Source organism: Phascolarctos cinereus, unplaced genomic scaffold (assembly GCF_003287225.1).
Source record: "Phascolarctos cinereus isolate Bilbo 61053 unplaced genomic scaffold, phaCin_HiC Scaffold_3;HRSCAF=262, whole genome shotgun sequence".
Taxonomy (NCBI): Eukaryota; Metazoa; Chordata; class Mammalia; order Diprotodontia; family Phascolarctidae; genus Phascolarctos; species Phascolarctos cinereus.
The window spans coordinates 193,954,716-193,981,059 of NW_027555736.1; the positions used below are offsets into that span (position 1 = coordinate 193,954,716).

General features: G+C 37.0%; 1 protein-coding gene across 2 annotated transcripts in view; it reads right to left on the bottom strand.

Moving 5' to 3' along the window:
- The window catches only part of NUBPL (NUBP iron-sulfur cluster assembly factor, mitochondrial), a 301,075-nt gene that overhangs the window by 93,034 nt on the left and 181,697 nt on the right, over positions 1–26,344 (bottom strand). For both annotated transcript variants that reach the window (XM_078151398.1, XM_021004310.2), the window contains one exon: positions 9,277–9,370. In XM_078151398.1, coding sequence (XP_078007524.1) covers positions 9,277–9,370 — 94 coding nt within the window. The remainder of the gene's footprint in view (positions 1–9,276; positions 9,371–26,344) is intronic.

Below are 26,344 nucleotides of genomic sequence, written 5' to 3' on the forward strand. Positions count from 1 at the left end.
GGGTAGTTTTCCTTGATAATTTCTTGAAAGATGATGTCTAGGCTCTTTGTTTGATCATGGCTTTCAGATAGTCCAATAATTTTTAAGTTCTCTCTCCTGGATCTATTTTCCAGGTCAGTTGTTTTTCCAATGAGATAGTTCACATTCTCTTCTATTTTTTCATTCTTTTGGATTAATGTTACAGTGCCTTGATTTCTCAAATTGTCACTAGCTTCCAATTTTTCTATTCTAATTTTTAAGGAAGTATTTTCTTCAGTAAGCTTTTGGACTTCCTTTTCCATTTGGCCAATTTTGCTTTTTAGGGCATTCTTCTCCTCATTGGCTTTTTGGACCTCTTTTGCCTTTTGGGTTAAGCTATTTTTAAGCTGTTATTTTTTCAATATTTTTGGGGGGGTCTCCTTTAGCATCACTCTCAGTTTTTCCTCTACTTCTCTTACTTGCGTCTAAAAATCCTTTTTGAGCTCTTCCATGGCCTGGGACCAATTCATATTTTTCTTGGAGGTTTTGGATGTAGTAGCTTTGGCTTCATTGTCTTCTTCTGGTTGTATGTTTTGTTTGTCACCAAAGTAAGATAATATAGTCTGACTCTTTTTGTGCTGCTTGCTCATGATTCCGGCCAATTACTTGAGTTATAAACTCTTTGTTAAGGTAGGAGTCTGTTTCCAGTGTGGAGAATGTATTGTCCCAAGCTTCATGGGTTTTGTGCAGCTGTTTTCAGAGATACTTCTAGGGACCTGTAAATTTTCAGTTCTTCCAAGGTGCTATGATCAAGGGCGAGGTGTTTACTACTTTCCTGGCCTGTGCTGTGGTCTATGAGTTGACCATAAGCACTCTTTTCTGTCTTGAAACTGTGAGGATTTTGTCTCCCCAGCCACTACTAGCTCTACCACGCTAGCACTCCTCCTCGTCCCAGGACCACCACCCAGAATTGTGACCCAGATCCAAGCACAGGCAAAGTAAGAGAATCTTGCACCAGCAGAGAGATCCCTGCAATCCCCCTCTTATAAGCCACCCGATTCCCTCTCAGTCTGTGGGCTGGAAGCTCAGGAGGCAGCGGCCGCTTGGGAGCCAAGCTTGGGAACTGGAGCTGAGACCACCGTGCTTCTCTCTCAGCATCACAGAAACAGACTTTTCTCACTGACCTTCTAAGTTGTCTTTGGCCTTCATGGGTTGAGAAGTCTGGAAACCACCACAGCTGTCAGTGATTCAGTCCTCTGAGGCCTGCACCAGGTTTGCTGCGGCCTCTGCGCCCACACCGAACTGCGCTCCTCTCCCTGCCCAGCATGAAAACCTTTCTGATCAACCATCCAGGCTGTCTTGGGCTGGAAATTTGTTTCACTCTGTCTTTTTGTGGGTTCTGCTGCTTTAGAATTTGTTTAGAGCCATTTTTATAGGTATTTGGGAGAGCTCAAGCAAGTCACTGCTTTTAGTCCGCCATCTTGGCTCCTCCCCCTGACAATATCTTGCACATAGAAGATATTTGATAATTGTTTGCTTAATTCAATTTAATTCCATTAAAAAAAATAGTGATTGAAGTTACCATAGAGAGGCATCTCTAGTGGAATGTCACAAGCAACTGTTCTCAAACCTGTGCTATTTAATATTTTTATCCATGACTCTAATGAAGAGATGAACAAAAAGCACCTTTCTCAGATTTTCAGATGAGTGTTACTGTTAGAGGATTGAACGCAGATCCATCCCAAAGAACGGGGTTATTCCTAGAATGATATGCCAAATCACGTAGGTTAAAATTTAATGAGCATAAATGTAAAAGTCTGCTCTTGGGTGTAAAATAGTCAACTGCACAGGTACAAGGTAAGGGAAGACAACACTACATACCATAAGGTAACAAGCCAAAGGACCTGGGAGCTTCAGTGAACAAGCTCAATAAGAGTCTCACGTAATCTTAAGCAACATAAACAGAAACTATAATTGCGAAACCACGACTGAAGTACTGTCTTTATCTCTGTACCACATTTTGTGAAGGGTACTATCAGCTTGGAGTAGGTCTAGAAGAAAGTGACCCAGACTATGCCATAAGAGGACCAGCTGAAGGAATCAGAATGATTACCTTGGACACAAAAAGACAGTGGGGAGGAGAAGAGAGGGCATAATAGTTGCCTTTGAATATTTTTATCTGGCTCCAGACTGGATAAAAAGTCATAGAAAAGAAGATTTCAGCTCAACATAAGAACAAACTTTCTAACCATTATTACTGTATAAAAGTAGATGGCGGGGCAGCTAGGTGGCACAGTGGATAGAGCACCAGCCCTGAAGTCAGGAGGACCTGAGTTCAGATCCAGCCTCAGACCAAAACACTTGACACTTACTAGCTGTGTGACCCTAGGCAAGTCACTTAACCCCAATTGCCAAAAAAACCCCAAAAAAACAAAAAAAAAGTAGACGGCCACTTGTTTGGGATGTTACAGAAATGAGATTTTTGCTTTGGGTATTATTTGGATGTCCTCTGAAGTCCCTCCTAAATCTGAGATTCTATGTCTAATACTTTTTAGGAGTTTCAGGGTTAACAAAAAACAAAGTGAAAACTATTGCTCTGGAATACAAGAGCACCAAGCACTGGCTCCTGTTGTAGCAAAATCCGTTATCAATAAGTTATTTTAGAAGAATTAAAGCCTGGTGTTCTGTAGCTTAACAGCTGCATACCCATGAATAGATGACTTGATTTCCTTTCAAATATACTTTTTCTATAACTTTTCAGAAAGTATATTATATGTGATGTGGCAGAGTTAAATCAGAGATCCACACTCTTATTGATAATTTATAATCACATAGTTTTCTTCCAAGGAACTCAAAGTACTTTTTTACAAATACCTCTGAATACCTCACTACATGATCTTCCCCCACAATAAGGCGGCTTCCATTTTAAGCACTTCCTCTCAGCCTTACTTATATCACTAGATGAAGTAGCCAACTGTTTGACAGCTACTAAAGAAATCAAATAATATTGTGAAAGAAAAGAAACCACAGTTCTGTCACACAGCTTGAAGTTTAAAAAAAAATTAAGTATATGCAAAGATGTTCCAAGAAAGTGCATAACCTGACAGGTGCAGGGAATTATATAGGATTCATTGCTATACATTAACCCACTAAGGACACATGTGAACATAAGAATTATAGCTGCAAGGGCCCTTAGAGATAATTTAATTCAACCCTCTCATTTTTACAGATAAGGAAAGGGCGATCTAGAGAGGCTAAGTGATTTCTCTAACATTATACAATAACTAGCTAAGCTGGGATTTGAACCTACTGATTGCAAATCCATTGATATTCTTACTACATTCTCAGTATCATCACTAACTCAGTCTTTGATTACAATGTTGGATAGCAGAAAGAGCTCTGGGCTTAGAGTCAGAAGCTCTGGGTTAAAGTCTCATATTTGATATTTACTAATTAACCCTGTGCCTTCAGGCAAGCCATTTCCCCTCTCTCTGCCTATTTCCTCACCTATAAAATGGGGAGAATAATACTTGAGGAGGTAGCATGGCATGATGGAAGTAGCAGTAGATTTGGAGACAGAGGACCAAGCCCTGATATTTATTACCTTGTGCAAGTCACCTATTTCTTCTATCCATATTTCCTACACTAGTGGTGTCAAATTCAAGTAGAAATGGGGGCCACTAACCCATGCCAACAATCCCTGCAAGCTGCATCTTGACTTGGTTTTAAAATGTAATATTATGTATGTTTCATTGTATCTTGTTATTTATTTTTCATTAAATATTTTGTTATTTATTTTGTCAAATATTTCCCAATTGCAATTTAATTTGGTTTGGGCTGTACTCGGGAGTGTTCTGTGTGTTTGACACCCCTGATCTGCATGACTTCAAGGATTTCTTCCAACTCCAAATCCTAAAACCTAATTTCATAGGGGTATTGTAAGGGAAAATCTACGCAAATGAGCTGTTATTAATACTGTTATTACTGGTGGTAGTGGTAGTAGTAAAAGGAAGACAGGGTAGACAGGAATAGTAATAATATTATAATATATAACTATGTAATAGTTATATATTATAATAGGTTAATTATGTAATAATAGGGTAGACGGGAAGAGAAAAGATTGAGGAAGTTGAGTAAAATGTTTTCTTTTGTGTTTTCTGTTTGTAAATTTTTTCCCCTTGATGACTGAATAAAAGCATCATTAAAATTTTTTAAACTGTTGAAATGTTTTATATATAAGCTGTACTAAATTAAAAAGTTAGGAAAATTACCACCAGTAATTTTATGAAAATTCTCTACAGGAAGCCTTTCCATGTGTCCCTTGCCACTCCCTCTCCTAACTAGTTCCTTCTCTCTGAGATTACACTCCATCTAACTGGTAGATAAATAGATAGATAGATCTTATATGTACACAGGTGGTGTTGAGGGTGTTGCCTCCCGGCTGGCTCCCCATGTGAGCCTCTTAAGGGCAGGGACCCTGTTTTTGCCTTTCTTTGTAGCCTAGGCACTTAATCCCTTCCTTGGCCCATAGTAAGTGTTTTAAAATACTTGCTGACTAATGATTATGGCATATACAATGCAAAGCCTGAGATTATAAAATGACTTGGAGTTAATCTAGATGGAATTTCAACAAGACAGCTGAATGAGAGTTTGTGTCTACGTCAAAACAGCAAGAAAGGCGCCAAATAAATTAGTAAAGGCAACAAGAAAGGAAAGGAACAATTCTCAACAAGATAATCCCTAAAGAAAAGAATAGTAGAAGGCTACTTGACCAGCTCACTGCTTCTGCCCGTGTCCAGCACTCCCCTGTCTCAGACTCCTGTATTGGGTCTCACTCCTGAGCACCGGGGGGCTACAGGACTCTGTCTGCTGTTACTTCTCAGAGTATCTACGGGGCAATGATCCAACGCGACTATCTCTTCTCTCCTTCTCCTGGCCCCACTTCTGAGTAGTTAGAGGTTTATGAATTCATCCAATGCCAGTGATCTGGACAGGAAAGGAGGGCTGGCTATGAACAGGAGAAGGTCTACGTCTTCTCCAGCTTTTTCTAGAATAGAAGAAAATGAAGTCAGATGAGATGTTGGGAATAAGCTTAGTCACCCCTCAGGATGGGCAACTAGGTGGCTCAGTGGATAAAGTGCCAGGCCTGAAGTTAGAAAGAACTGAATTCAAATCCAGCCTCAGACACTTGCTGTGCGATCCTAAACTTGGCTTTCCTATTGTTTTCCTCAGTTGCTTCATCTATAAAATGAGCCAAGAAAGGAAATGGCAAACCACTCCAATATATTTGCCAAGAAAACCCCAAATGGAGTCACAAAGAGTTGAACATGACTGAAAAAACTAAACAACAACCCCTCAGGATTCCAAAACAGCTAGAAATTCACCAAATAAGCTAAATAAATCATAATGACAGCTAAAAGAAGGTAAAGGAGGGAGATTTTCAGCAAGATGGCTGTTGAGAGGGTATGATTAACTACAACTCCCTATCATCATCTCAAAAGAGAAGGAAATGTACCAAAGAGTAAATAACAAAGAGGGAACAGGAAAAACCTTGCCACAAGAAAAAAAATGAGAGGAAAAAAAACAGAAGAAATTTTTTTAAATGGGAAAACAATAAAAATAGATCTAATATAATGAATAAATATTACAAAAAGAAAGGAAACCACCAAAACCCCTAAAGTAAGGGAACATACTTCAGTGCCAACCAAGAAACCCACAAAAATGACAAGTGAATAAGTGCAAAAACCTCCAGAAGGGTTCAAACTATCAATAAAAAATTAAAAGAAATTTTAAAAGAGGAAATAATAGAAATCAGAGCAGTAATCAGAATTCTGAATGAAAGAATTTAAAAAAAAAAACAATTTAAAGTAAACAGATAATTTCTCCAAGAGGCAAACTCTCTGAAGAAAAAAATGGCAGACTTCACACTAAAAAAAATGTGGAAACCAAAGAAAAAAAAAACTAAAAAACCACATGATTGGAAGAACATATAGGATCTCACAAGCCAATGAGACTGATCTTAAAAACAGGATGAAAAGATATAATCAAAGGAATATGGGTTTTCCAAGAAGATACAACAAAGATGTTAGAGGGGCTACAGGAAAACAAGGATACTGATGCATTGTTGGTAGACCCATGAATGAGAACAACAATTCTGGAAGGCATTTGGAATTATACACAAAAGTTATCAGACAATATGTACCATTGATTTAGCTATATCACTGCTAGGCCAATACCCAAAAGAGATCAAAGAAAGTTCTTTAGGTACAAAAATGTTTATAACAGCTTTTTTTGTGGTGGTGAAAAAATGAAAACTAAGAGGATATCCCACAAATGAAGAATGGCTGAATAATACATTGTAGTGTAAGAATATGATGAAGTATTACTATGCTAATATAAATGAGGAAATAGATAATTTCAAAAAACATAAAGACATATAAACTATGCAAATGTTATAAAAATGAACAATTTTGAGGACTTCCAGAAATTGATGTAGAATGACATGAGCAGAACCAGGAGAACAATTTATTCAATGATAATAACATTATAAAGCCAGCTTTGAAAGCCGTTAAGAATGGACAATATAATGACCTGTGTGATTCCAAGACCAATGATGAAATATCCTATCCATTACAAAAGGTAATTAATTTAGGCTGAAGAATAAGATACATATTCTTTTGTAGAAAGCTACTGGGGAAATCTTTCTGCGTAAGGCAGATAGGTAGCATGATGGAGACAGCAGTAGACCTAGAGTCTGGAAGACCTGAGTTTCAAAGAAAGCCTCACCCATTTCCTAGCTGTGTGACCCTGAGTAAGTCACTTAAACTCCACCTGCCTCAGTTTTGCTAAGTATAAAATAGGGATAATAATTTCCCCTACCTCACAGAGTTGTGAGGATCAAATGACATTAATTATAAAGCCCTTAGAACCTACCTGGCACATAACAGATACTTAATAAATTCTTATTTCTTTCCCCTTAAGTATGTATGTATGTATGTATGTATGTATGTATGTATGTATGTATGTGTGTGTGTGTGTGTGTGTGTGTATCTCAAAAGAAATTTGTTTTTTCTCTTTTTATCAGGTGAGGAGTGGGAAGGAGAGAAAATATATTTCTATTAATTTTTTTTTAAGAAGAGAGGTGGGGCAGTGCTACAGATGAGAAATGTTACATGAACTTTCAGATGAGGTCACTGTATTATTAATTTTACTCAACTGTTTTACTTTGCTACAAGAAACAAAAAAAAATTAGAATAATGTGTATGTACATATGGGAAATGCCTGATGAAGGCATGAAAAGAAAACAGAAAGGTTTTTCTTCACCTGATATTCTACAGTAGATCATATCTTTACAGTTATACGCTGAAAGGTATCAAAAATACAAGGACACAAAAAAGCCTTTGATTCAATAGAGAAAAAGCTGCCTTGAAGATTGTCATCCAACAAGGTGTCTCCTAATCTTGTATTAAAATCATACAAGACTGCTTCAAAGATGTACCAATGGTAACTTTGTTTAATGATTCTCTGATTGATTAATGCTAAGTGAAGCATAAAACAAGAAAAATACAAGTTTGCCAACGGTGTTGTCCACCATCATGGAGAATATTCTATGGAGAATCAAAATGGAGGAGGGGATTCCCTATGAATAGTGAGGATTTCTAGATGCTCTTGTTTGTAGATAAAACTATGTTGACTGCATCAAGACCTGGGACACGACAGAGCTTCCTAAATGAGAGTCATAATTACTAAAAAGTTTCTGGCCTATACAACTGCATTGGAAAAATCAAGTGGATGAAAAATATTTATTGATGAAAAATACCTATTGCCAGCTTGTGACATGCATTTATGAACAACCCATAGAGCTCGTCCATTAGCATATGGATCTTGGGACAGTAGACTGAATGTACAGTGAGCTGGGTCCCAAATTGAACAGGAGGAAGAAAGAGAGCAATATTACCTTTGGGAAATTATGCAGTTCTTTTATTGACTTCAGATTTCCCCTGGAAACTACGGCCCATCTTTTTAACACCAATATTCTTCTGGAGATGTTACATGGCTAGGAGTTGTGGAATACCACAGTCTCTGGAGAAATGATACTAAGGATCACTCAAGGGTACCAAAGAGGTGAATGGTGAGTGAATTGCATAAGAGATACATATCAATCCGCAAGCACCATCATTATTCACATAATATCAGAGGATATAGAGGCTGATCTCCCATCAGGTTGACTGGATTCACTGTGGAGGATTTAAAGGAAGAAATGGACAAGAGTTGCACAGGATGAATAGGTATGGGTGGTTTCCAATATGCATCTCTGAAGGGAGTAACCTCTTTGATGAGAACATAGATTTATCAAAATATCACAGTACACACAGTACACTGTGCAAGTCACTGGAAAGACAAAGACAGAAAAGAGTCCCCGCCTTCAAGGAGCCTACGTTTGACAGAGGGTTGGGACGGGGAGTACAACAGACACACATTTGTTAAAATTAGTATCAATAAGACATCATAAATGACTTATATAACTAGAAAAGGAGGTGGCCCAATCATATAGCGTAAGGGAGAGTATAGGAAAAGCCTAAATGATGCACTGGTCTCCAAAAAATTTTAAAAGACCAGAGAAAGGCTTTGGGGCAGAGCAGCAGATCTTCTGTGAAGGATTTTTTCTGACATATAGGTTGGTACTTAATAGATACTCATTGACTTAGTCTGACTTGGCCTTGGCAAGAATCTCAGAGCACAAGTCATGGAGAGATTATGATCTGCCTGTGTGATATTGCTCGTCTAATTGAAGAGATAACTTCATTAAACTATCAGAGAACTGGCATGCTTGCCACAGAATCTATACATGTAGTTTTCATATTAAAAAAATTTATTGAGAATTAATTCAATAAATAATTGTCATCCTTTATTTTAAAATCTTGGTATATATTTTAAAACTATGAAGATAATAAACATCATGAATGGAATCATCTTTTATAGCTGATTTCATCTTCTTAGAGCAATTGGCACAAAAGTGATTCTTTAAGCAAGTAAAATTCTAAGAATTCGGTTTCTCTATGTTGAGAACACTGTTCTATCACTCTCCTTCTCCCTTTCCTTTCATCTAAAATAATTCTGAAAGCTTGCTTAGTTTGCTATGTGGCTCTTTGCCATGATGAGGGAGTTCAGCAGGACTTTAGTGGAGGCTCATCAGGGTTTTTTAAAGATATAAAAATGTCTGCATGTCACAAACAACTCCCCCCCCCCCATATTTCATGTGTGGCAATCTAAAAATATCAAACAAATCACAAATCAACACAAAGTTTTTAAATTTACCTGAAATAGGGATATTCTGAGAGACTGATAACTGTACATCTCCTGTTCCTGGTGGCATGTCAATAACTAAATAGTCCAGCTGACCCCAGTCTACCTATAAACCAAAATGATAAATACGTTAAATAACAGTAATGTATAACAGCTGAGGAAAGCTTAGTGAAATTAATCATGGTAGTCCATACCTACTAAACAAATTAATGGCAAATGACTTGCCACCCTTTTCATATTTTGCCATTATTGAATGGTCAGGAGTAATTTCCAAATGACTCCATATACTGAGAGTGAACTCATCACAAAATTGGCTCCTACTGAGGAAAAGACTTTACTTCTATTTCATCAAACACTTTCGTATTATAATTGAAAAGTACGGTCTTTTTTTTTTTTAAAGATCACTTTATTTTGGTGGTTTTCCATTCCTAATGGACGGCAATGGCATAAATTGAAAGTGGGAAATTTACTTACAAAGGTAATACAGCAAGTAACTTTAAAAAAAATGATGGAAGGTACAGGATCATTCAAGACACTTAAATATTATTAATATTTCCATTTCTCAAATGGTAAGCTGTAAAGAACACCAGGGGTAAGTGAATCTCATAGCCAGTGCCATGAATACAAATTGTTCCTATTTACATAGCCCTCTAGGGTTCCCAAAGCACTTTCTTCAGGAAAACCCAATGAATGAGGCAGTAGTACAAGGATTATTATGCCCTTTTACTTGTGGAGAAAACTGGGCCCTGAAGCAATACAGTGATTTGGCCGCTTTGAAATTTATTACCTATGTGACTCTGAGCAAGTCGCATCTGGACCTCAACTTCCTCATATATAAAATGACAGGGTTGAAATGGATGGCCTCTAAGGACCCTTCCATCTCTGGATTTACTAAAATTCTGGTTCTGGTTCTCCTCAGAAGTTAAAGTCATGTTTTCTTATCATCTAGAACAGTGATATCAAACTCATAGAAACAGGGGCCACTAAATATCACACAAAAGGATCCCTGCGACTTAGAAAACCACACGTTCATGTTAACTATATTTTATTGTATTTTTATTTTTGTTAAATACATCCCAATTACATTTTAATCTGGTTCAGGCTGACTCAGAACATTGTGGGCAGTGTGTTTGACACAGTTCTAGATATTATGATTTCCTGAAGCCTAAATCAAAATGAAAACTCAGTAGCTATATTTTCTCAGGTAAAATCCCACCTTCTGAAAAAAGCCTTTTCCAACCTCCCTTAATGCTGCCGCCTTTCATTTGAGATAATCTGCAGTTTATCCTGTATAGATCTTGCTCGTTCATAATTAAGTTACATGATTCCTCACCCCAATAGATTGTGAGCTCCTTAAGGGAAGGGACTGTTTTTGCTTCCCTTTGTATCCTCAGTGCTTAGCATAGTGCCTGGCATGTAGTAGGAGCTTAATAAACGCCTGTTGACTTGACTCTTCTGTTAGTAATACTGTTATGATGTCACTAATTCAAATATGAGAAGGAAAAGAAACTGACAACAAATTAGAACAGAGCAGAACATTAGACCATAGAAAACTAAAAAAAGTAATCCTTAAATGACATTAATGACAATACTAATGTACCAGTGTATATAGCTCTTTAAAATCTATTATCTTATTACCCTTTTATTCAGCCCGGCACATAACAGGCACTTAATGTTTATCAACTGACTGATTAATCTTGTGAGGAATCTATTTATCTATGTGTTCTCGGTATACAAAAAGCACTGAGCCTGGAGTCAGATCAGATCCCACCACTAACATTATTATTCAAATGAATTTGGAAAAGTCACTTAAATTCCAAAGATTCAGTTTCCTTACCTAGACTTGATAGACTCTGAGGGCCTTTCTACTTCTAAATCTATAATCTTAAATCTACAAAATCTTAATCATCTACATCCATATCCATATGTAGATATAAATATAGGTACACACACACATACCCCTGCATTCTAATTTTCAGATCCAAATTTTGTTATATTATAAACTATGAGATACAAAAAAAAGGGAACTGATATGATGAACATCAATGGACTTCATTTTCAATACAGAGCACTTGTCTTAGAAAATAGGTAATAAAAGCAATGTATTCCAGAGACACACTATGCCTATGGCCTATTAAACTATTTCAGAAGATGATAAAAAAGGATCATTTTCATTTTATATTGACTGAATTTCAGCAAAATTGCTCCCCAAAAGGAACTTCCTCTAGGGTAATTGGTTTTGAACTGCTGCTACTTTTTGCACAGAAACACCCTGGGACCGGCAGACTAACGTGCCTCTGTGTTTCAAGGAACATCAAGTGACTGGCGCCAACAAGTTAGCATTGTTGTTCCTTGGCATTTAATCATATTTATCTGTTTGGCTCGGGTTTCTCCCTCGTTAAAAGAGAAATACTGTCAAGGTCCCATTGAACCCAAAATATTCCTTTGTTCCAGCAATTATCTCCTGATTTTAAAATATAGGAGTCAAGAGAACAGCTTAGCTCTAGTCAACTTTCACTAATATTGAACTATACTGGCTGCCAAAAAATCTCCGTTCTTTTAAAAGGTGAACAGAAAAGTAGTACTTTTAATATAATTTGAGCTCTCCCCAGATCCTACTTATCCTTTGCTTACTCATATAAATTACCTTTTACTAATTACATAAGAACAAATATATTAAAAAGAAAAGTAAACCATTTCAGCTACTGCAAAGTTCTCAACAGGCCAAGATTTCTTATGAGGAAACTAGAAAATTATGGACAGCTAGAAATTTTTTTTTAAAGATTTTTAAAAGAAAGCTTCCGAAATGGTTTTTACTATTTTAAAAAGTTCAAGCCAATAACTGTAGAGAAGCACAAAATAAGTCTAAGCAACCACTTAACAATCCTATGATTTCATTTAATTCAACAAGCAATTATTAAACACCTTTTGTATGTTAGGCACTGTAGATAGAAAGACAAAAATAAAATAGTCCCTGCCCTGAACAAACTTCCATTCTACTGGGACAATACAGCAAAACACAATACCAAACTTGGTTTTCATGACTCAGCTGTCATTCTCTTCCTACTTTTGGACCAATCCTTCTTGTTCTCTACAGGACCGTTGTTCACGTCCCACAGGCTGTATGTGGATGCGTCTCAGGCTCTCTCCTGTCCTCTCTATAGTTCTGTCTTTTTAATGATCTCACCAGCTCTCATGACCCAACTATCACCTCCACATAAATGACTCCCAAATAGAAATTGACTACTCCATTCTCTTCCGAGAGCCAGCCTGGAGATTCTAATTCTGTGCCTGACATCTCCAGCTGCCTACTCAAAAACTCCATCTCGGTACTGCATCGGCGTCTCAAACTCAGCACATCTAAAAACAAAAGGAACTCCAATTTCCCCTTTAAGTCCACGCCCTAACCCTTTATAATTCCCCAGTTCTGTTCAGGGCAGCATCAAAGTTCTGATAACCTGCGTTCAAAACCCTCAAAATCATCCCTGACTCTTCACCATTAATTCACCCCTCCATATCCAATCAGTTGCCCATCATGTCGATTTGCCTCAACATTTCATGCATCTGTCACTTTCTCTATATTCATACCACTCCTGGTCATGCAGGCCCTCACTGCCTTTCAACTAGGCTATGGCAACTATCCCATGATCAGTTTTCCTGCATCTAGTCTCTCCCATCTCTAATCATATTCCACATAATTACCAAATTTGATACTTCTCAGGTCACTCTCCTAAAAAATCTCCAGTGGTCACCGACTGCCTCAAGCATATAAAATGCAAATTCCTCTAGAATTTAAAAGCCTCTGAAGCCTCTCCTTTTGATTGTCTGCTTCCTCCCAGAACCTCCATTTTAAGGAGCAGGTCTCTAGACCAGTCATATATTCATTCATCTCTGGGACACCCACTTGAGTATCCTGGAATTTCTCTACAACAGTCCAGAAACCCTTTACAAGAAAAGATCTACCCTTGGACTTCACACACTGGAAACACACTCCAAACCTGTGACAGCTCTCCCCAATGTCCCGATTCCTTCCAGAATCTCCATTCTAAGAAAGACACCTACACCAGCCCTGTCTTCCTCCCTCTGCATTCTGCAATCTGGACTCTCCTGGACTTTTTCTACTGTGCCTTTTTGCTGAGTATCTCCATTCCACACCATATAGAAAGCTACACAATTTAACTTTAATGGGTCCCTTATGATTTCTCTTCCATGTTTACCTTTTTATGCTTCTCTTGAGTCTTGTATTTGAAAGTCAAATTTTCTCTGCTCTTTCCATCAGGAGTGGTTTAGGCCTCTATTTCATTAAACATATTTTTTCCTTTGAAAGATTATATTAAGTTTTTCTGGCTAAGCGATTCTTGGTTGTAATACTGGCTCTTTTATCTTTGAGAATATTATATTACAAGCCCTCTGCTCCTTTAATGTGGTAGCCACTAAATCTTGTGTGACCCTGACTGTGGCTCTAAGGTATTTGAATAGTTTCCTGCTGTTTGAAATATTTTCTTTTTGACCTAGGAGGAATGGAATTTGGCTGTCATATTCCTGGGATTTTTCATTTGGGGATCTCTTTCAGGTGGTGATTAGTAGATTATTTCAATTTCTATTTTACCCTCTGGTTCTAGAATATTGGGGTAATTTTGCTTGATGATTTCTTGAAATATGATGTCATAGATTTCAGGTAATCCAATAAATCTTAAATTATCTCTCCTGGATCTATTTTCCAGGTCAGTTGCATTTCCAATGAGCTATTCACATTTTCTTCTATTTTTTCAGTCTTTTGACTTTCTTTTATTGCTTATTGATGTCTCACGGAGTCATTAGCTTCTACTTGCCCAATTCTTTTTAAGACATGATTTTCTTCAGTGAACTTTTGTGCCTTTTTTTCCATTTGGCCAATTCTGCTTTTTAAGGAGTTATTTTCAACAATGAATTTCTGTACTTCTTTTTCCATTTTGCCAATTCTGTTTTTTAATTCTCTTCAGTATTTTTGTGCCTCTTTTACCAAACTGTTAATTGTCTTTTCATAATTCTCTTCTTTGCTTTCATTTCTTCACCTAATTTTTACTCTACTACTCTTACTTGGTTTTGAAAATTCCTTTCTACCCTTTGAGGAATTCTTGTTGGGTTTATGTTCAATTCACCTTTTGGTTTTTTTGTTTGGGTTTTTTTGTTTTGGTTTGGTTTTTTGTCCTTGAGGATTTGCTTGTAGCTGTTTTGACTTCATTGTCTTCTTTTAAGGTTGTGTCTTGATCTTCCCTGTGACCACAGTGGTGTGTTTTATGATCAGGTTCTTTTATTGTTGTTTGCACAGTTTCCCACCCAATTTATTGATTTGGAACTTTTTTTTTTTAATGTCAGGCTCTTATTGCAGTGTGGGATGGGGAGGGGAGAAGGCTCTGTCTGAAGCTTCAGGCTTTTTTTCTTTTTAACTGTACCTTGTTTTCATTTGGGGTTTTGTCCATCACTCCGGGACCTTTGGTGAAATAGGTGGGCATTTTTTTTCAATTCTTTAACATTTTTATTTAAAGTTTTGAGTTCCAAATTCTATCCTTCTCTCCCTCCCTCCCTCCTTTTCCCCCTCCCTGAGAAAGTAAGCAATCAGATATAGGTTAACACATGCACAGTTACGTAAAACATTTCCACATTAGTCATTTTGTATAAGAAGATTCAAATAAAAGAAAGTGAAAAATAGCATGCTTCAGTCTGTATTCAAACAGTATCAACTCTTTCTCTGGAGGTGGACAGTATGTTTCATCATTAGTCCTTCGGGATTTTCTTGGATCATTGTATTGCTGAGAATAGTTAAAGCTTCAGGTTTTTTTGCACTGCTGTTTTCAGAGCTAGTTCTTGGGGTTTGGAAGTTTTCATTGCTTCCAAGCAGGTGTAATCTGGGAAGAGGTGTGGTCACTGCTCTCTTGGTCTTCATTCTGGTCCTTAAGGGCCTCTGATCTCTTAAGATTGCAATTGATAATCCTCCTCAGGGCTCCTCCCTTCTTGGGACTGGAAATGATACTGTTCCTCAGGGTCCCTGATGACTTGGGGCTGGAAGTGAAACTGCCCCTCAGGGCTTCCACTCCCTCTTGATTTAAAGTACTCCCTTCTACCTTGAACTGCGACACAGAAGCGGATATAGGCCATGGTGTTGCCAAACAGCATTTAGTCCTGTGTCCAGTGCTAGCACCTATAATCTCTTTTTGACCAATTGCCAGGTCTCCTTACCATCTACCTCTGGCTTGGGAGCTCCCAAAGCTGCTGAGGCTGCTGTCTCTACCACCTAATCCCACCACTGGTATTTCATCCACATGGACTCCAGGCCAGCCTCCTCCATGCCACAGATCTCTCTTTTCAATCTCCTGTGTTGTCTTGGGCTGGAAGAATGGCTTGCTCTGACCTTTTTTTTTGGCTCTGCCACTCCATAATTCAATTTGGGGTGCTTTTGAAAAGTTGTTTGGAGGAGAATATTGGGAGAGCTCAGTTGAATACTTCTCTATGACACCATTTTGGCTCCAACTCAACCTCAGTTTCTTCATCTGTAAAACAAGAGGGTTGGACTAGAAGGTCTCTAAGGCCCTTTACAACTCTGTATTTATGATCCTATGTTCACCCCTAGTACAAGCAGAAAAGGTCCTGTTATACCACAGCATTTAAGGGCCAGAAAGGACATTAACGGACATCTATTCCAACCCTCTCGACTTTCACTTGAAGAGACTGAGGCCCAGACAAGTGAAGTGATCTGCCCAAGGTTACACAACTATTTAGTAACAGGATCAGAACTAGAACCCAAGTCTTCTACATATACACGTCTCCATTTGTGGAAAATTTTTACCACTTTGTAGTATAAGATGTTATAGTATGAAATTCATTTAGATGTTTTTTGGTACTTACTTACAGAAAGGCTGAATTTTTAGACTCCTGATTTTATTTCCTAAAGTAGTAACAAAGACCACCTTATTAACCTAACCTAAGGGCAGTTTACAAAGTGTATTTAGCATCAAAATAACTTCTTCACAATTAAGATTGAAGGACTTTTACAGAAAATGAAATCTTCTGGATGAAAATCTGGTTTCTAGGATTTAAGGTACACACACACACACACACACACACACACACACACACACACACACACACACACACACACACCCCAGTCTCAGGAGAGGAAAGGTCACTGTGAATAACTCCAAAAGCAGCTTTTTAGTAGCCCATTAAAACCATATATAGTTATCCTTGGCAATATTACATAGCCTGAGTTGTTTCATTCCCCAAAACATCTACCATGTCAAGGGTTATTCCGGTTTGGCCCCCTTTTCCAAGACATCAACCACCTAATAAGGCAGGCTATTTTTAGTTCAGGGGGATTATAGGGTAGGACTGGTAACAGAAATAGTAAAATGAAGGGGGAAAGTGGGAAACACTACTATCCACTAACACTCCTGAGACTTTTGAAAAACTTTTAGAGCTCCCACAACCTATATGAATTATTGTACTAACCTTTTTTTAGTGCAGTGAAACATATATATATATATATATCACAGATTCATATTATAATTTAACATTTCATATAGAGTTCACAGTGGTGCCTATATTATCACAGACAAAGAAATCTAATTTGAATTATTTAGTCTAAGTAAATAATGGTCATAATTCCTTTTCATTATATTGTAACTTATTTTAAAGACATGTCACATTGCTCAGTATTGCATGGTACTATAAGAGAATCTATTATAGTATACAGCAAGGGTCACATGGTTACCATGGAAATCTTGATTCTGAATTCCTTAACTTTGTGTTATTAAAGTATCATTCTAGGTTTCAACATCCTAGCATCAAATTCTTATTTCATTTTAAATCAATGAGGTTCACTCTCCTACCTTCTATGAATAGAAAATGTTGTATAGGTAGCTGTTTGAATTTAAGTGAACATGGTATGGCATTAGACCAAAGAACAAAAAATAAAATGTTTCAAAAGAAAAATTTTAAAGTACCTGCATCTTTTTGATCAATTGATCTTTGAAACCATCTTAATAGATTTTATTCACTAAACTTTTCTTTTGAAAAAAAAATCTATCAAAGGAAAGCCAACTGTAAGAAATCACAGCCATATATGCAGTTATATTTTATGAAGTTATAATTCATTACAATGTCTTGGATTTAAAATTCTTCTTCAATCACTTTTGTAATAAAATCTGAATAGGAATAAAGAGACTTGGGCACAAAGGAGAAAAAAAAAGAACAGAAGGCAGGATGTGAATAAGTAAGACTACAGGGCCATTTATATATACTACCTAATATTAATTTGTAGGGAATCCAGAGAAAAACAGAATCCAAGTGTGGGAATTCACATTTATCCCTATTAAATTTTATGTTACTAGATTCAGTTTATCATTCTGGCCTATTGAGATCATTTTGAGGCACACAGCACCAGCGTTGGAGAGAGGAAAACCTAGTAAAATTCCTGTCTCTAACATTTATTACCTTCATTACCCTGGGCAAATCACTTTAATCTTTCTGAGTTTTGGTATCTTCATTTGTAAAATGGATATTATAATACCTATAGTACCTGTTGAACAGCATTATTGTACAGCTCAAATGAGATAATGTATACAAAGCATTTTGCAAATCTTTTTTCTCTTTATTTTTTTTGTTACATTTTAAGTTACAAACTAACTCCCTTTCTCCCTCCCCACTCCACATTACAGAAGACCAATGTTTGATGCAGATTTATAAATATATGTAAAACTATACTATATATACTTCTATTTATCAGTTCTTTCTCTGGAAGTGGATAGCATCTTCCTTCATGGGTCCTTTATAGCTGATTTGAGTATTTATAGTACTCAGAATAACTTGGGTCTGCTCACTTCAATTTTCATTATTTCATGAAAATTTTTCTATGTTTTTCTAAAATCAACCAGCTCATCATTTCTAATGGCACAATAGTATTTCAACACAATCATACACCACAACTTGTTTAGCCACCTTGGGGAACAATCCTAATAGTGGTATTGCTGGGTCAAAGAGCATGCACAGTTTTATAATTCTTTAGACATAATTCCAGATTGCTCTCCAAAATAGTTGGATCAGTTTGCAGTTCTGCCAACAGTGTATTAATGTCCTAATTTTTTCACATTCCCTCCAATATTTGTCATTTCTTTTTGCAAATCTCAAAGCACTATCTAAATGCCAGTTTTATTATCTGGAGCATGAATGTGTCACTTAATTTTTATTCACTTATTTATCTGTTTACATATCCTATTCTCTCCCAGACCCTCAATACATTGTAAGAGCCTTGAGATTCTTGAAAGAAGGGACTGTTTTTTTTGTTTATATTGGTATTCCTAAGGCCTAGCCCAATGACTTATACCTAGCATGCCCTTAAAAAATGCTTTTGGTTGGCCTGGATCTAAGGTATTAACTAGTTATCTCCCAATTCATGTCATCTATAAATTGAATAACCAGGGCATCTATGTCCTCCTCCAAGTAAATAATAAAAATACTTAATAGCCCAGGGTCCAGGCCAGTAAAGACCTATTTGCGGGTTAAACTTGATCTACAAACTTGGATCTGGCCATTCAATAAACTCCAACTTCATTTAACTATATTTTCAGCCAGCCTACCTTTCTACATCTTTTCTATAAGATTCTCATGAAAAATGGTGTCAAATGCCTTGCTGAAAACAACATATACTATGTCTAGAGCATTCCCCTGATCAAATAGTTTAATAACCCAGTCGGAAAAAGGATATCAGGTTAAGCTGGCATGACCTGCTGTTCTACATCATGTGAGTTCTCAGGGATTACTATTTCCCTGTCTAAATACATGCAAAGCATCAATTTGCCATTAACAGCAGATCCGCAATCTCGCTGACACAAAGTCAATTCCAATTAACTCCTTGAGGGCAGGGACTCTTCCATTTCTGTCTTTTTGTCCTCAGTGCCTGGCACAGTGCCTGACATGTAGTACTCACTTAATAAATGTTTGTTGGTTTATGATCGGGGAGGGAGGAGGGAGTTTCCTGACAAGGTTGATATGAACATGCAAAGAATTCATTAAACAATTTAGCTTTATAAAGATATGTACAGAAGATAGATACAAAGGCATGACACAGTAGCATAAGAATAATACAAAAGTATTAAAGTTTAGGACAAGTTGGGGCTGAAGAGGAAAGCTAACAAAAAGAAGCAGGTTTATCAATATTGAGGAAAGGAAAATAATCAAAAAAGATAGGGATAGGATTGCTGTTTTGGGGTAGATGGGATGCTGATAATGAACAAGAGAGTTAAAGTAGATCTGCTGAAGTCTTCTCTAGTTTATTTTTTCTGCCAAAGAGAATGACCCCTAGACTGGAAAAGGCAGAACAAAGTGACCAATAGAGTCCTGATCACCAATATAAATAACAATAGGGAAGGCACATCCTGTCACTGATGAATTCAAGTCATCTGGACCAAATGAGCTGTTGTCAATGATGTTTGAAAGATCATGGAGAACAGGAGTTCTACAGAGCTGAAAAGGAACAAACATCCCGATTTTTCAAGAAAAAGTAAGAAGAGAATTTGTGAACTACACTTCAATGAGCATTACTTCAATTTCTAGCAAAATTCTTGAATCTATTATTCAAGAGATGGTTAGTGACTATATAGACAAGGAAGGAGTGATTTCATCAAAGACCAATCATGCTAAAGCCAACCTTGCTTTCCTTTTTTTTTTTTCTTCAACAACATAACTAAATTAGCATGTCAGGGGAATCCTGTAGATAATGTTTACTTAGATTTCCACGAAATATTTGCTAAAGTATCTCATGCTATCTTTGTGAAAAAGCTGAAGAGATGCAGGCTAGACCAGCGGTATCAAATTCAAATAGAAACAGGGCCCACTAAACCCTATGTAAGGATACCTCTGGGTGGTATATTACCTTAGAAAACTACACATTAACATTATCTGTATTTTATTGCATTTTTATTTATTTTGCTAAATATTTCCCAATTACATTTTAATCTAGTTCTAGTTCCAGTAACATTTAGGAGTACTGTGGACTGCCTAGGCATGTTTGACACCTCTGGGCTAAACAACAGATTCTGAATTAAATGAATTGCCAGAAACAAAAAGCAGTCATTAATGGTTCAATGCTGACAGGGAAGTAGGTCTCTACTAGAGATTTGGAGGTCTGTGCCCCATGAAATGTGCTAGGCCAATTTTTCTCAATAATTTGGATAAAGGCATAGATGTCATTCTCACCAAATTTTTAGATGACATAAAGCTGGGAGGGATGGCTATCATACTAGATGACGGAGTCAGAATCCAAAAAGATTTTGACAGATTAGAATACTGAATGAATCTAATAAAGTGAAAGTTAATAGGGATAAGTATAAAGTCTTACACAGAGGCTCAACAAATTGATTTCACAAGGAAAGGATGAGGGAGGTATGATTACTTCTCTAAAGATGACCCGGGGGTTTTAGTGGACTGAAAATTTTATATGACTCAACTGTGATACAGCAGGAGCAGGAAAAAAAAAAAGGTAATGCAATCCTGGGTTGCACTAAGAGAGGCCTTAATTCCATGGCTGATAAGGAGGTGATAGTCTCACTGTATCCAGCCCTGAGAAGTACACATTTGGAGAAGTGTGCTCAAATCCAGAAATCACAATATAGCAAAGACAAGAAGTTCCAGAGGACAGAGAGGATGGCAATCTAAATAGTGAAGTAATTCAAGCAAATGACACTGAAATTCTGTACTTCTGTAATATATGGGGTGCACTGCCTACACAGGGGCAGATCACCATCTACCTCTGTTTTCTGATCCTGTGAAATTCTTTTACACATTCTTCTATAAACTCTCCTCAGAAGATCTACCGAGCACAATATAGTCCTTTATTATACCTTGTGGATACCAGAGCCACACTCAGGTCTATCTTTGATCCCTTTTGCTCTTACTATATGAGCTGACCCACCTCCTTCTCCGGTCATACATGTCCTTGAGAATGTCTTTTATACTATTTATTACATGCAAGTTGTCACTGGTAATATGTTGCAGTCTGCTCACACCCACCAGATGTCTTTCTATTTACGTTTACAAAGTGCTTAGCACAGCGCCTGGCACGCAGAAGCTGCTGCCTAGCACAGAGTAAGCACTTAATAAATGCTTATTGACTGACTGACTGACTCCCAAGATTGTGATACTCATGGCCGTAAACATCACTTGGAGAATACCAGCGTTAAAAAGATGAGAAGTGGTGGGAAGGAAGCAAGCAGTTCGTGAGCACTGAAAGAGTTACAATTTCCCAAATGTAATTCAGCATTCGTTCTTCCTCTTATCTAATTCTTATTGTCCACTACAGGGCCTATCCAAGCAAGATACACACACTGATTAACTAACCCAAAAAATTACCGAGTTTGTTTTAGAGTCTCACAAACTCAGAAGCTTCAGAAGACATATGATCCAACCCAGGTCTGAAAAAGGATCACCTCTCCAACACAGAAGATTCATCCAAGGCACTGCACTAGGCCTGCCATGTGACAGTATATGGGTATTCACATAGCATCTAATCTAGGCAGTGGTGTCCTGGAGTCATCTTTTACTGGCATATCAGAGCCAATTGTTGTTAAATTTTCATCGTGAGCACCGAAACCTCAGAAACTGGCGAATGTTTCATTTGTTGTTTTCTTGATTATCTAACTTAAGGAAGTGATGGAGAAAATGTTAATAGTGAAAACTAAGCTTAAAAGTACGCCATTTGTACTTTTTTTTCCCCCCTTTGGAGAGCTATTTGTTAAACATTTACAGCACACTCCTGGGTCTAGGCATCTAGGAGGCATAATGAGATAGAGTGGTAGACTTGGAATAAGAAAGACAGTAGTTCAAATCTTGTCTTAAGATAATTAGTAGGTATATAAGTTTAGGCAAGTCACTTAACCTCTCTCAACCTCAGTTTCCTTATCTATTAAACAGAGACAATCAGAGAGTAGCTTAAAGCACTGAGTAATTTCCTAAATCTCCAATCTGGCCAGCTTTCTTCTTCCTAATTCAATTTTGCCCAAGCTCATTATCATAAAGGGGCTGGCAGAGTTAGTTTTGCTATATACCCAAAAGCTACAAGAAATACCCTTTTAGAGATCAGCTGGCCAGCTTGCCTTATAGTTATTGTAAGGAATATAAGCAAATAAGACTACCAGAAAATAATTACAGCTCATGTGCCAACATCTATTGAAAAGGATAAATAGGAAGAAAAATTCTGCAAATAAATTGATAAGATACCCCAAATTAAGTCAACATATACCTAAGTAGTCTGTCTCTTCCATGCAAACATGGGCTTAAGGGACAATGTTGAAACATATGTTGAAACATATGGACCATAATTAAGAGATTAAAGAAGCCAAATGCATACAAGGTACTCAGAGGTCTCTTATTTATGTATCTTAGATATTTTCTCCAAGAAAAAAAATTGAGAGTACTAGACATGAGCACCAAACCATCAGAAAATCAAATGTTTGTATCTTAACAAACAGGAAACAACTGGTAATTGATGAAGGACTCATTTGAAAATCAAATATATATATATATATATATATAGTGTGTGTGTGTGTGTATATATGTATATGTGTGTATGTATATAAAATGTATATATATAATGTATATATGCGTGTGTATATATGTATGTATACACACACACATATATATATAATGTATATGTGTGTGTATATATGTATGTATACACACACACACACACACATACACACACACACACATATATATATGTATGTATATATATATATTATATATGTATATATATATATATATATAATATATATATATATATATATATATATAAAAGATGGATAGCCTGTTAGAGCAAAAGGAAAAATCAACACTAAGCCAGGAGAAAGAATAAAGATGAGAAAATATGGCATGCAATATAACAGCTTTTACCTAATCCAAAAAATTAATGCTAAGAAATGGTAACTAAATAATGAAAAAGATAATACGATAAACTTTTAGCATTTCCTACAGAAGTTTAACTGAGAAAAAAGCAATCACTACAATTTGGAGACCAGAAGAACCCCAAAACTGCCTCAGCAAATAAACTCTTGAGCTCATTTCCAAGTGGAGAAACACAGCAGTCAAGGGCAATGCCAGCTTAGAAGATAAATATATTTGCAAAATCTTGCCAAGGATAGGGGAAGATATGAACTGTATCACTTAATAAAACACCAACGTATAGCAGACAGAAAAATGAGTTTGCAGAAATCTTGGGAAAAGACCCAATTAAACCACAAGAATTTAAAGATGAAACTGCAAAGAAGAAAATAGAGGGAAAAAATGAAAGCATTCTTTAATGTAAATAATCAAGGTAATTTAAAAGTAATGTTCAGTTTGGATTATACAACTCTATATGGACTTTTAAAAAGAGGGATATACCTACAGAAGGCATTTTGGTACTACTATATAACAAACAAAAGAATTAGGAAAGGGTCTGTAAAAGATCAAGATGTACATGATAATAGAGGGAAAAGAAGACTGGAAACACAGGTTTCAGATCCAGTTCTGTCACTGATTCTTCCTGTGATCTTAGACAAGTTATCTACCTTCTCTATTCCATCAGTTCCTCCTCTATGACAAAGGAAGAAGAAACACCCTGTCCATCTCACATGACTGTTGCAAAGTTAAGCCAAAATAATGGGCAGAGATATATTTCACTATTGTCACTTAAGCATAGCATCTTTTTGCTTTTCATTACTTCAGTAACTTTAAAATGAGTTTCCTTGCCTCTAACCTTAATGTTACTGTTGTTTACTCGTTTTCAGGGATTTCTGATTCTTTATGACCCCATTTGGGGTTTTCTTGCCAAAGATACTGAAGTAGTTTGCCATTTCCTTCTCTAGCTTATTTTACAGATGAGGAAATAAGGCAAACAGGATTAAGTGACTTGGCCAGAGTCACACAGCCAGTAAGTGTCTGAGGCTGATTTGAACTCAGGTCTTCCTGACTCCACGCACAGCAGTCTATCCACATTGCCACCTAGCTGTCCAAGATTTCTAAGGTGTGGAAGTGGGGAAAGATCTATAAATAAAGCAGCTTGGTGTGATACAGAACAATTTTGTTCGGTCATTCAGTTGCATCTGACTCTTCATGACCCCATGACCATACTGAAGTAGTTTGCCATTTCCCTCTCCAATAGATTAAGGCATACAGAAGTTAAGTGACTTGCCCGAGGTCACACAGCTAATGTCTCAGGACAGATCTGAACTCAGGTCTTTCTGACTCCAGGTTCAGCACTCTATCCACTAAGCCATCTAATTGCCATGAGTGGGACAGTGAGTGGGTCTTAAATCTCTGTGGGGAAGCAGAGAATCTGAAAACAGACTTTTGTCTCCTAAAACATCACCCATAATCTCACTGCCAAAATCTGGGATTGAGCCAGTAACCTTTAGAACTTAAGCCTAACACTCTCCCAACTAACCTAATTTCAGCCTAATGTTACTACTGGACTAATTATTATGTACCTATCTGAATATGTCATTCCTCCACCCAAAAGCCTTATGTGTCCTCTAATGAATGTTGAAAAAAAAGTCTAAATTGGCTTTGGCATTCAAGGACCTCCACAACATAGCACTGCCCAGTCATTCGATATTACATTGCACAAGCATGGACTATTCACTTCCTGCCTCCACTCACACTCCTTTCTAGCCACTTTCCTGCTTCTGTGCTCAGAGTGCCGTCTGCTTGTACATGTCTTCTAACCTTCTCAAACCCGTAACTTAGTTCTTGAGAATTTTATGCATCTCTCAAGATTCTAATCTCAATGAAGCCTGCCCTGAGCTCCCCAGAAATTCTTTTCCATTTGGGATCTTTCATAAGTACTCTGTACCTTTAAGTTCTAATCAGATTCTATGTTGTATTATATTATTTGCATATTTGTTAAAACTTCCTGCTTAAAACCTCCTATTAGGGGCACAAATACAGAAACTTTTTGTTATTCAGTCATTTCAGTCATGTCTGACTCTTCATCAGACTCCCTTTTGGGGTGGTTCTTGGCAAAGATACTGAAATGGTTTGCCATTTCCTTATCTAGCTCGTTTTACAGATGAGGAAACTGAGGCAAACAGGGTTAAGTGACTTGCCCAGGGTCACACAGCTAGGACATGTCTGAGGCCAGATTTGAACTCAGAAAGATGAGTCTTTCTGACTTCAGATCTGGCACTCCACCCACTGGACCATCCAGCTGCCCCAGGAACAGAATCTATGTCTTAATCTTTGTACTTCTTCCATTGGGCTAGCACAGTAATCTGTTCATGGCAGGCATTTAATAAATATTTGTCAAACTGAAATGACTTTGAACAAAGTTATAAAAGTGCTATACATCAAGGAAGATAACTTATTTTAAGTTTACAATACATGAGGCAAAATTCACATTTTTAAATCATTCCATAGTCTTTGTAAGAAAATAGCTATCCATTTCTTAGCTTACCAAATATCAAAATCATCTGAACAAGTAATTTTAAAACGCCTTTTCCAGATGCCTAGATGACTCACACACAGCTAAATGGATTTTCTTCAGATTAAGGCAGGGAAAACTCTTGAGGGTAAAACTAAGCATGAAAATATTCAGTTAAAACATAAATTTAGAAATTTAGAAATTTAGGGTGGGGGGCAGGGAAAAGCGGGGAGTGTTGAGTTGTTTTTCAAGTCATAGCATTGAAACAAGGACCTAGGAAGAAAATTGATGGGATGTCACATCTGGAAAGTGAAAATATAATTCTTAACACTTACATTTTAGTGACCCCCTTCCACATTCCTTATTAATATACTCAACAACTATAAAGTCCAAGACAAAATCACCAATAGTTTTATAGCTCACAGTAAAGAGCAGTGCTAACCATAATCTGTTTTTAACCTGAAACAAGGGCTTTTAAGGAAAAGATCAGAATAAATAAGAATACATATGGCTCTGAATTTTTCCCTGTCTAGTCACACTCAACATTTTACAAGGCCCTTCACCCCACCTTTATATGAGAGCTCCTTACAACACATCAGAGGAAACTGAGATTACTAAATTGCAGCACAGTGAGAAAGAGGCCTGAACTTT